Raw genomic sequence first — 12,709 nt, 5'->3', positions numbered from 1 at the left:
GGGAAGCAGGCACTTTTTTTTAAAATGGCATTTGTTAAGCACTTCCTATGTTCTGGGGTAGATACAAACTAGTCAGATTAGACGCAGTACATGTCCCACATGGGGTTCACATTCTCAATCCCCATCCCCATCCACTAGGCCGTGTTGCTTCTCTCACCTAAATAAACAATAGGAGGAAGAAAGAAAAAGGGATGTGTGAATGAAATAGTGCTTAAGTAGCAGTAGTTTATGAGTAGTTGAGTGCTATGTGATGCATAAATTCTAGATTGGCAGTATGGATAGTAGTAACAGGGTAGATTAAAATAGGGAAAGGCCTAATGGAGTATATGGGATTTTAGAAAGGCTTTAGAAATGGGAGGAGCTGTGATCTATTGAACTGAAAGAAGTGGGAGTTCCTGGCAGTTAGAGAACTGTGATCAAGAGGCCAGTGGCAGGAGGTTATTTTGAGAGGAATGAAGAGTGTGAGCTGGGGTGTAGTGGGAGAACAGGGTAAATATATAGAAGGGAGACAGCTGGTGGAGTGCCATAAAGCCAATGGTCAAAAGTTTCTACTCGATATTGTGAAGATTGGGTAATAATTTGAATAAGGAGATGTGTGCAGAACAACATTTTGAAGTACCTGAGCAGCAGAATGAAGACCAAGAGGGTAGAGGCAGAGTGATCAGCAAATATGTAGATGTGGATGTCAAGTTGGAATATAATAATGATGGTATTTGTTAAGCGCTTACTATGTGCCAAGCACTATTCTAAGCACTGATATGACATGGTGGTCATTTGGTGAGAAAGGGCCTGATGAATCTTGGAAATATAAAGTATCACAGGAGGGAAAAGAAACAGGATTTGGGAACAGACTGAATATGGGGTTTGAAAAAGAGGAAAGAGTTATGAATGATAGAGTTATGGATTGAGAGAGGAAGGGTGATGGGAGTGTCAACTGTGATGAGAAAATTATGTGAAGAAGAGGAGGAGGATGGAGGTTTGGGGATAGTGTGGTATAAAAGACTGGGGATGTGGCAAGTATGGGGTGGGGTTAGGAGGGTGGTCGCGAAGCCCCGAATCCTCAAGGAGGGCAGTTTCCAATTGCTATTCTGGGGCGACCGCAGCTTCCCAATGACCTATGAAGGTTTGGGCTGCTGTGAGAGACTGAAGAGCAGCAGGCTGTGAATGGAAGCCTAGGTTACCAAGATCACGCGAGAAAGGTTCCCCAACATCGGTATTCAGCCTACACTTTCTGCAGTGTGACAAAGTTTCCACATTGCCATGCTAAGTAGGTCCGTCTCTGTTTAGCAAACATTGTATGAATCAGCAGTTGTATCATTTGAATGTATAAATCTCCTGTTTGTAAATGTGTAGCAATCTCTGTTTAATGATTTCACGGTCATCATCAACATTTTCTGGGTCTTTGTAAAATACCTAGTTTAGAGTCTAGAGTCTGTCTTAAAGTCAGTTTAGAGTGTGATATAGATGATTTGCAAAAGGTGAACAAAATAAGGTTTTTGGAAAAAGCTAATTAGCCTGTCAAATATGGCTGAGATGCTTTGGACAGAATCGGGCAAGAAGGAATGCCATTTAAATTGCCACGGAAGGGATTTGGGTTCAATGTTGGGAAAAATGTCTCAAGGCAAGTCAGGCAGTTATCTTTTCGTGATAGTGTAAATGCTGCATTGCCTTAAGCCAGTGGAATGGATTAGTTGACCTCTGGGGGATCGCTTTAACTTATGGATGATTGTTATGCTGAATTGCTTCCTAAAGATTCAGTACTGTCCCATTTTGAGACACTCCTTCAAGTCAACCAGTCATTGTATTTATTGTGCCAAGCACTGTATTAAGCTCTTGATAGCGTATAGTATAACGGAGTTGCCAACATGTTTCCTGCCCACAGGAATTTACAGTCTAGATAGATATTAATATAAATAAATAAATTACAGATAGGTCCATAAGTGCTGAGGGGGTGAGGTGGGTTGAATAAATGGTGGGAACTCCAACCGCAAGGGTAACGCAGAAGGGAGTGGTAGAAGCAGTTTTTAATAAGAGGCATGGCCTGCTCTGTACATAGAGGGTGACTCTAAAATACCATGGATTACTTTAATACTTTATTCTTGAAGATCGTGCTGCTTTGTTACTCTTATTTGGAATCACCCTGTATTTTGGGAATGTTAACATTTTGTTTTATGGCTTTTAAGGATTACTCCCACGCCCCTTGGAGAAGGGAAAAGCACTGTCACAATTGGACTGGTCCAAGCACTGACAGCACACCTGAATGTTAATTCCTTTGCTTGTCTGAGGCAACCTTCGCAAGGACCCACCTTTGGAGTTAAAGGTATTTTACTTGATTAATGAATGAATTGGCCACCACTCCACTACAGGAAGGTAGCTGCAGCTAGAGCGATATTTTACATAAACAAATTCCTTTTTCTTTGTGGAATTTGTATATCTAAACATGACTGATTATTTCAGTTTGAGGCCAGCAAAGTTGACCCTGGCAAACGTTTCATGGAGTTCCAGATTCTCAGTTTGCTAATTTGCTGCTCCTTCCTCCACATCTCTTTTACTAGCCATATATTAAAAAAAAAAAAACCGAACAGAAAAACTGGGTAACTTACAAACTATTTCATCTCTGGTAGAGTGATGTGGTAGGTTTCCCACTGCACTGTTTTTCCTTTGCCCATTTTTTAGACTTTTTGATCTCTTGAAATCAGGTTTTCAGCCGAAATAAATTAGCATCTTGTTTACTTTAAATATCAAATCACTTTTTGACAAATTTTGATCTGATACCCTTTGTGGTTGAAGTACATTTGAATTTTCAATAATTAAATGAAATGGTCATGGTTATTTTTATTTATTACATGTTTAGGATTACATCACTGTTATTGATTGCCAATTTAAGGCAATATTTTTGAGACCCTTTAATGAATAAGTACATGTTTAAAGATTTACATTCTAGTGACATGAAGATATGCAGATTCTACTTCCCTGGGGCCTTGATGATATCTGAATATTGAACTGATTCCTCCATTGTGGGTCTTGTATTTGTAGTTCCTTTTAGTACTTTGAGAAGAAACAACCCACCCACAAATGTAATAGTAACATTGTTACATAATAGCTTGAATTTAACTAGCATTCTTACTCAAAAGGTAGTTATATAGCTGTTTCTTTACCCTTTGTTTTTGTTTTTGCTGTGCATGTTTTGGTAATGAGCTTGTTAATATGTCTTAGTATATAAGTCTGTTTATCTTGCTTTGTGAAACCCCATATTACAGACCTCTAATGAATATTGTTCTGTTGTAGTCAATATATGAATTATATTTGTCATGTCCAATGAAGAAATGTTTCAGAATCAATATGAAATTATGATAATTGGTGTTATTGCTTAGGTGGTGCTGCAGGAGGTGGCTATGCTCAAGTTATCCCAATGGAGGAGGTGAGCAAAACAAACTGATAGTAATAATTGTGGTATTTTAGTGCTTAGTACATATCATTCATTCATTCAGTCATATTTATTGAGCACTTATTGTGTGCAGAGCACTGTACTAAGCGCTTGGGAAGTACAAGTTGGCAACATATAGAGATGGTCCCTACCCAACAACGGGCTTACAGTCTAGAAGGGGAGACAGAGAACAAAACAAAACATATTAACATATCAGACACTATATTAAGTCCTGGGGTAGATACAAAATAATCAGGTCAGGCACAGTCCCTTCCCCCATAGACTGTGAGCCCGTTGTTGGGTGGGGACCATCTCTATATGTTGCCGACTTGTACTTCCCAAGCACTTAGTACAATGCTCTGCACACAGTAAGTGCTCAATAAATATGATTGAATGAATTAATTGAATGAATGAACAGGTTTGAGTTGCTGTTTTACAGATGAGGAAACTGAGGCCCAGAAAAGTTAAAGACTTGCCTAAGATCACACAGTAGGCAAGTGGCAGAGCCATGAATAGTACCCGTCTCCTAACTCCCAGGCTTGTGCTCTTTCTGCTAGGCTACGTGGCATCTTGAAAAAATTCTGCTATCTTTTGGCATCCCTATTCATCTTCCTAACTCATTCTTCTGGGCGATGAGGAGGGGGTAAGATGGTAAAACCTTCATGAGAAATGTAGAATACTCACCAAAGACAACATGTTGAAAGCATGAGAGAAAATAAAACAGAATTCTCCAGTTTGCCTTTCGCGACTTGAGGCATCATTTTTGCCACTTGGAAAATAGAAAGTTCTGTAAAGGAAATAATTGCTGTTATGAGTTTGTTTCCCCACGTGCCTAAAACTGAATAAGGACAGAGAGTTCTGCTATTCTCAGAGCTGGACCTTGGGAGATGCAAATCTGGGGTGGGCATGACCACTGGATGTTATTGCAGGGCTTCATGGAAAGACAAGACTAAGCCTTTGGGCAGAGATTGATTGTATCTACCAGCTGTATTGTATTCTATTCTCCCAAGCATTTAGTATAGTGCACTGCACATAGAAAGCATTCAATACATGCCAGTGATTGATTTGAGTACAACTTTATTTTTTTTTTTCTTTTGTAGTTCAATCTTCACTTGACTGGAGACATTCACGCCATTACTGCTGCAAATAATTTGCTGGCCGCTGCTATTGACACCAGGATTTTGCATGAAAGCACTCAGTCAGATAAAGTGAGAATGAATCTGTCTCCTTTACTTTTTGTCTATTAGCATCAGTATCTTGAGAACTAAGGGTTTTTTGGGGGGGGCGGGGGTAGATTAACATTTTATTGCATAATTCAGCTGACCTCGCCTGGCTATGATAATGTGTTAGGGCCATCCTTCAAACTTGGCTTTATAGAGAATTTCAATAAACTTTGCCTCGTGGGCCAAAGATTCTGTCATTTTTTTACAGCACCATTATAAACACATCTCTAGAATAGTGATATAAATGACATAGATTATATTGTTTATTTGATGGATGTTTATTTTGTCCTATAATTTCTAATGCCTCTAGATATGTGCCTCATTAGAACATAAAACACTGACTTTATTTTTCCAGTATTTTTCCACTAATCTCCAAAATCTGTTTGTGTAGCACCTGCTAGCCTTTGGCATTATGAAGGATGATATTCAAAGCTAATTAAGCAGACTAGGAGTCTTTGCTCTCTAGTTTAGCATCTGAGGCTTATTGAGGTGGATAAAGAAAATGTTAATTCTTCATTTAAACAGAGTTGAGAAAACACTGATACTGATTGGCATTTTGTTCTATCTGCAATTATTACCCCTATTTCTTTAGTGTTTTGGCCCATTTGCTTCCTCAAGGATTTTTTCTGGAAACATGTTTAAATAAAGTCGTTGCAGTATGCATATTTGAGATACAGTTGAATTTGTAAAAATGAATTTATTTAAGTTTAGATTGTTTATGCTAAACTAGAGTTTAATAGAATCTGAAATCTAAACAATTTGAATCTGAGTAAAAGGATTTTACCTTATTGGTGGGAATGATCCAAGTTTATAATATTCTTCTTCTTTTTAGGCCCTATATAATCGGTTGGTTCCATTAGTGAATGGTGTGAGGGAATTTTCAGAAATTCAGCTTGCTCGACTGAAAGTAAGTTTCTGGTTCATAGTCAAGTGGAAGAAGAAAACTGTAGGAACATATGTTCCAAAAAGATGTAAAATAATGTAGATATTAACCCATCTAAACTATGTTTAATGTTTCAGGTATTCAGAAGCTACTGCTTTACAGACAATGTTGATTTAGTGATTTTTAATATATTATATATATATACATATATATATTTTATTCTCCCAAGAACTTAGTATATGTATATATATGACTCTTATTCTTTAAGTTCAGGCAAATGACAGATTAGCACATACAGCCTTATTTCTCTTTATGAAAACTAGGTTTTCATGGAGTGGTGGTGGCTGTAGTTTATCAGTTAATAAAATGGTCGTCTTACAAGATTTTGTTTTCAAGATTAAACCCATTCAGTGAAATGGAGAAAAGAGGTTGGTATACTGACCATCCTCTGCAAGTAGAACTGTATATAATTTATACTGGTTGACTTTAACGTCAAAGCAATGGTGAGACACTTGGTATTTGCTGTTTTTCATGCAACTCTACAAAATGGCATTCCCTGACTACCTATGTGTTTGTATTCTAGATAGGTACCCTTTTGAAAAATTTTAACTATTTTCTTATTGGTTTATAAAAGGATTGCCCTGGTAAAAATAAATTTAGTTTCTACTTGGACCTGTAGTTTTAAAGGACAGCCTTAGAGATGAAATGAGGGGCTGATGAAATCAAGCATTAGTTACACTGACAGAAGTGTATATCTCCATTGCAAATAGTGGTCGTGTAACGCACCACATGAAGGTTTGTAGGGGAAAAAAAATCTCATGCCCAGCCAAACAGTTATCTGGCATCAATTTGTTAATAATCCGTTTCAAACGATTAGCCATGCCACATTTGCAAGTTTGTCATTTTGCGGCTTTTGCAAATCTGTCTGTTATCTGCCATTGATATTCTTGTGCCTTATAGGTGAAAAACCATTCTGAGGAAAGCATTTATTTTGTAAGGTTATCCTGTCTTCAGTTTAGTGGTATTTTAATAATGTGGTAGCTTTTGAAAGCATAAAAGATAAAAAGTTTGCAGATATTTTGGGGGTTGGTGGTGGAGCATAGGGGGAGGGGGTGTTGACATGGCATGTGTGCATGGTTTTCTAAAATATGTATAAGTATATGTTTTTCTTTTCCTTGTTTAGAGGCTGGGCATTAACAAGATGGATCCAGGCTCACTCACCGATGATGAGATGAGTAAATTTGCTCGTCTTGACATTGACCCATCCACCATAACTTGGCAAAGAGGTAGAGAAATGACCAGACACTGCTACATATACTATTCGACTGTTAAGAGCAATCCATTTGCAAGCCAAAACCATAATAGAGCTCTAATGTAAATACTTGGGATGATTCTATAAGCAAATTCTGTTCTTTGCCCTCTCCCTCTTCTCAGCCCAGCCTGTGCTTACCAATCTTCCACTTCATTACTTTTTAAATTTTTTAATTCAGTCAATTTTATTTATTGAGCACCTAGTATGTGCAGAGCACTGTACTAAGTGCTTGGGAGAGTAAAATATAGCAATAAACAGACATGTTCCCTGCCCACAACCAGCTTACAATTTAAAGGGGGAGACAGACATACATTGCAGATATGTAATTTTAAAGTACATTTTTAATTAGATCATTTCATCAGTGGAAAGACTTTTGAACCATTTCATTTGGAGCAATAGACGTTTTACCAGCTGTCCTTTGAAAATGTTGAGATAAGTACCAATTTCCAGGGCCCAGATTATGAGAAGCAGCATGGCTTAATGGAACGAGCCCAGGCTTGGCAGTCAGAGGTCATGGGTTCTCATCCCGGCTCCACCACTTGTCAGCTGTGTGACCTTGGGCAAGTCACTTAACTTCTCTGTGCCTCAGTTACCTCATCTGTAAAATGGGTATTAAGACTGTGAGCCCCACGGGGGACAACCTGATTACCTTGTATCTTCCCCAGCGCTTAGAACAGTGCTTGATAGTAAGCACTTAACAAATACCATCATTATTATTATTATTTAGGAGTTCCATTTTTTGGTTTGTGAAATAATTTTAAACTCTCTTGTCTCTCAAGAGTTTTAATATTTGCCTGTGAGAGAAAACTAATGGAGGTTGAAGTCACTGTGTGCTAATAGAGTAACTTATGCAGTTTGGAATGCTTGTGCATTCAGAGTGGTCCCAGTTCACAGTTAGGATTCAGAGGTACGACAGCGAGCTCAGTTCCTGGATCCCGAAAATGAAAGGCTAATGCCAAATACCGAGCTGCAGATTGATTTCTTTCGGAGAAGGTAGTGTGGGTTGAAGTGTTCTGTGGCCTTGGATCAGTTTTAGAGGATGTGACAAGTTTCAAAAGTTATTCAAAACAAACACCAGAGTCATATTACTGTTCAAGAATGGAAAGTTGTAGCTCTAACTGAAACTTACTTTGTTTGCCTAGAGAGTTGTGTTTAATAGGAAACGGATTCTGGACTCTGAGCCTAGAATATTTTTATTTGTGCGATATATTTGCTGAAGTGGTATTATAGTTATCAGACAGCTTACCAGGGACCAAGTGGGTTGGTATCTCCAACCCAGAAGCTCTTGGTGTTTATGTAGGAGTATCAGAGAGCCTTAAGGGCAAAAGCCATCCCTTTCATTCATTCATTCAGTCGTATTTATTGAGCGCTTACTGTGTGCAGAGCACTGGACTAAGCGCTTGGGAAGTACAAGTTGGCAACATATAGAGACGGTCCCTACCCAACAGCGGGCTCACAGTCTAGAAGGGGGAGACAGATAACAAAACAAAACATACTAACAAAATAAAATAAATAGAATAAATATGTACAAATAAATGGAGTAATAAATACTTACAAACATATATACAGGTGCTGTGGGGAAGGGAAGGAGGTAAGGCTGGGGGGTGGAGAGAAAGATAGCCTTCTTTCTGAATAAAGAAGCCGTGAGTCTTTGGCAGCACTTAGAACAGTTCTCAGCAATCAGTCAGTCCATCAGTCGTACTTACTATGTGTGAACTGTGTTCAGGGCAGTGTACTAAGCACTTGAGAGAATATGACAACAATATAACAGACATATTTCCTGCCCACAATGAGCTTACAGTCTAGAGGGGGAGACAGGCACTAATATAAACAAATAAATTATGGATATGTACAACCTAAGTGCTTTGGGGCTGGGCAGGGCATAGGAGTGGGAAAAGAGGAAATGAGGGCTTAGTCAAGGAAGGCCTCTTGGAGAAGACACACCTTCAATAAGGCTTTGATGGTAGGAAGAGTAGTTGTCTGTCGGATTTGTAAAAGAGGGCATTTTATGCCAGAGTCGGGATGTGGGCAGGAGATCAGCAGCGAGATAGACGAAATTGAAGAAAAATGAGTAGGTTGGCAATACAGGAGCAAAGTGTGCAGGCTGGGTTATAGTAAGAGAGTAGCCAGATAAGGTAGGAGGGGACAAGGTGATTGAGTGCTTTAAAGCTGATGGTAAGTTTCTGTCTGATGAAGAGGTTGATGAGCAACCACTGGAGATTCTGAGCAGTGGGGAACATGGCCTGAATGTTTTTATAGAAAAATGGTCTGGGAAACAGATTGAAGTGTGCTCTGGAGTGGGGAAAGACAGGAGACAGGAAGGTCAGCAAGGAGAGTGATACAGTAATCAAGGTGGGTTAGGATAAATGCTTGTGTTAACGTGAAAGCAATTTGGATGGAGAGGAAAGGACAGGTTTTAGTGATGTGAAGGTTGAACCGACAGGATAAGCGCTCAGTAAATACTATTGATGATGAAAGAAATGACAGGCTGTTGTAGTTACAAGAAAGAGCATAAAAAGAAAGATTGTAAGTGACTGAACCTGCAAAGGAAAACCCACTAGTCTTCAAGGTTCATATTTTTTCCATCTTCTCCGTTCTTGACCTTCAGCTTGTACTAAGAAGTGGCAGCTGATTAAGTTTCCAGTTGTACCTTGAAGATCCTTCAGACAGAGGAGGGGTTAAGTGGAGAGTTAGTGGTTTGATGTTTTCCAATAAGGAAGTGAGGGCAACTTTTCACATAGTGTTCACTCTCTGAAGAGTAAAGTCCAAATTAAGACTAAAGGTAAAGATGCTCAATAAGTCAAATTTTTCCACTACCTAAAGTGTATTAACTCTTTAAGCCCACATGGTGCTACTCAGCACCATGGCAGAGAACCAGAACTGTAGCTCTACCTTCTGTTGTTTGGATGTTGCATCATCAGAACAGTATGCCTCGATCTCTTGGAGTCATCCTGCACTCCTCCTCAGGAAGTCAGAAACTGAAAGAACAAAGTTAACCTTCAGATCCTCTCCAGGAATGAATGAGTTGAAAAGGAAAAACCAAAACTAAAATGGATTGGATCAATATCTGCCTAAGTGGGGTTTGTTAAACTTAAAGCTTATTGGTGCATCACATGTGATTATTACACTCCTTTCAACTGATCTCTTTTTTAAGACAGAGACTGTCCACATATGTGGTTTTCTCTGTGGCTAGCACATTGTAGGTTCAGAAAAGAAACCACAACATAACTCCAAAAACAACCACCTACCCACCTCCACAATGGACTCAACTGTATTTAAGCATTTCATCTTCTGGGACAAAAGACTTTACATCAATAATTTAAAATGCTGCTATTTGGAATTATATTCTACTCTTTGTCATCTTTGGATGTCTGGGAAAGGATATCACTGTCTTTTATATCATTCTTTTTTTCCACGTTTCTTTTTCTCTCTGAAATAAAAACAATCAAGCGTTGTGAGATCCTATCCAGTACTGACAGCATGTTGAAGATGCAGGTGGGCTTTTGATGCCACCGACTCTAAAAAAAAAAAAGTCTTCCCAGCTGGTCTTTTGGGTTTTTGCTTTTCTGAAATGAAAACCAGATGAACTTAGGTTGTTGGCTTTTATTTTTTCCTTGAAATCTGATAGAAAGAAAACTTCACTTATGTGCCAAGACCCTATATACTAGAGTTCAGGAAGAACTATTTTCTTTACAACTGAAATGTAGGTTCTTGACACTGACACTATCCAATACAACCTTTCTTGGGGCGCAAATGATGGCAGCCAGTAAAAATGTGTGTTTGTGAATTCTAATAGTATCTGGCAGTAAGCTGAAGGCCTTCCCAGACTAGGAGGCCTTCCCAGACTGAGCCCCTTCTTTCCTCTCCCCTCGTCCCCCTCTCCATCCCCCCGTCTTACCTCCTTCCCTTCCCCACAGCACCTGTATATATGTATATATGGTTGTACATATTTATTACTCTATTTATTTATTTATTTATTTATTTTACTTGTACATTTCTATCCTACTTATTTTATTTTGTTGGTATGTTTGGTTCTGTTCTCTGTCTCCCCCTTTTAGACTGTGAGCCCACTGTTGGGTAGGGACTGTCTCTATGTGATGCCAATTTGTACTTCCCAAGCGCTTAGTACAGTGCTCTGCACATAGTAAGCGCTCAATAAATACGATTGATTGATTGATTGATTGTTGAAATGGGAGGGACAGTTTGAGCATGTTAGAGGTGCTACAGAGGTGTGAATTAAGGTCTGGATTTAATCCTCTCAACTAGGCAGTGTTTCTTCACCCACCCTGTGATGATGATTTTTGTTTTTAATTTTATAAATGAGGATTACAGAGGCAGTGGATGCAATTTGCCTGGCAAACTTTATGCCGTGGAAATTGGGCAGGTTATTTCACTACAGCTTTATTCCCTGTATTATAATTTTGGTTTATTTTAAAGAACGTGGCATAACACATACATTTATGAAGACATCCAGATGGATTCTTGATGCATGCATTTTTAACTTAAATTAAGCTTAACTAACTTTATCCTTATCCCTTTGTTTTTCAGTGCTGGACACAAATGACCGATTTTTGAGAAAAATAACAATTGGGCAGGCAAATACAGAGAAGGGATTCTTTCGTCAGGTAGGTAAAGTTTTAATTGAGGAAGGAGCTAATTTAATCTGATGTTTTTTAGGTGAATAGTTTATTTCTTTCCCAGGCAAAGAGTCTCTAAGACCTGACTCCTGTCATTGTGGTCCATCAGTCGATGATTTCTATTGGCTGCTATTAATAATAATAATTTCTCTAGGATTCCCTGGGGATCTGTGTGACCTTGCCCAAGGAGGGTCATTAAATGTGGAAGTGGCGATTTCCAGCCATCTTTTCTTTGAGTAGACATGTGAAATATTGGGACACTTCAAAGCCGTGAAAAATACTGGGATATTTTCTTTGGGCTGGGTGTGGAGAGGAAGAGAAGATGGCAGTTTTGAGGGAAAAAGGAAATAGATGCTATAATTTATCTATTAGATCTAAAAGTATTTTATGGCTTTAGAGGCATAAAAGATGCTTTCTATGCACTCAGTTTTGCCACAATGTGTATTATCACTGCACATTTTGGTTAAATCATTGTTTGGACAATAGGGGAATGTTCATCTGACACTGTGAGCCAGTTTGGGCGTGGTCTCAAGAAACAACCGTATGGGTGGGCATCGTTTTGGGATGGGCGACAACTACAGAGTAAGTAGTTCTTAGTGCAGGGTTTTGCAATGTGATCCTTTCATTAAGGAGGAAGAGGCATGTTGAATTGTTCAACCATTAGTAATGTAATTAGTACATAAATTGTAAATTGCAGAACCTGTTAAAATATAAATTCAGAATTAAATGCAAGTATTCAGTTCTTTAGCACAAGGTACCCTATAGTCTTCCGATGCCTATAGGTGTCTCTGAGGGTAGCTGAGCTTTCTGCTGACACTTCTTCAAGTGATTGATACCAGCTCTGTGAGTCAGCAATGGCCCAACCAGAGTCCTTGAGCAATATGGCAACTTGGGGACCTGGAACCCTGCCGGAGGTCTGCACTGCACTGCAGGCATTAGGGCCAATTTAAGGAGAAAAGAGGGGTAATTTGAGAAGCGGCTTGGGATAATAACCCTAATATAGGCCTGGGAGTTACAGCACCTGGGTTCTAGTCCCGACTTCACCACTTGTCTGCTGTATGATCTTGAACAAGTCACTTAACTTCTCTGTGCCTCTGTTACCTCATCTGCAAAATGGGAATTAAGACTGTGCGCCCCATGTAGAACATGGACTGTGACCAAACTGATTATCTTGTATCTACCCCACTACCTCGCACATAGTAAATTCACACAAACACACGTTTTTAC

General features: G+C 39.0%; 1 protein-coding gene across 1 annotated transcript in view; it reads left to right on the top strand.

Annotated features, from left to right (window-relative positions):
• Positions 1-12,709, top strand: part of MTHFD1L (methylenetetrahydrofolate dehydrogenase (NADP+ dependent) 1 like) — a 188,189-nt gene that overhangs the window by 64,072 nt on the left and 111,408 nt on the right. Inside the window, exons 12-17 of the mRNA XM_038766913.1 lie at positions 2,184-2,320; positions 3,375-3,421; positions 4,528-4,635; positions 5,483-5,557; positions 6,717-6,819; positions 11,394-11,470. Of these exons, the coding sequence (XP_038622841.1) occupies positions 2,184-2,320; positions 3,375-3,421; positions 4,528-4,635; positions 5,483-5,557; positions 6,717-6,819; positions 11,394-11,470 (547 nt within the window). The remainder of the gene's footprint in view (positions 1-2,183; positions 2,321-3,374; positions 3,422-4,527; positions 4,636-5,482; positions 5,558-6,716; positions 6,820-11,393; positions 11,471-12,709) is intronic.

This window comes from Tachyglossus aculeatus, chromosome 2 (genome assembly GCF_015852505.1).
Source record: "Tachyglossus aculeatus isolate mTacAcu1 chromosome 2, mTacAcu1.pri, whole genome shotgun sequence".
Lineage (NCBI taxonomy): Eukaryota > Metazoa > Chordata > Mammalia > Monotremata > Tachyglossidae > Tachyglossus > Tachyglossus aculeatus.
Note: the sequence above shows the minus strand (reverse complement) of the source record. Positions and strands in the feature narration are given on the sequence as shown.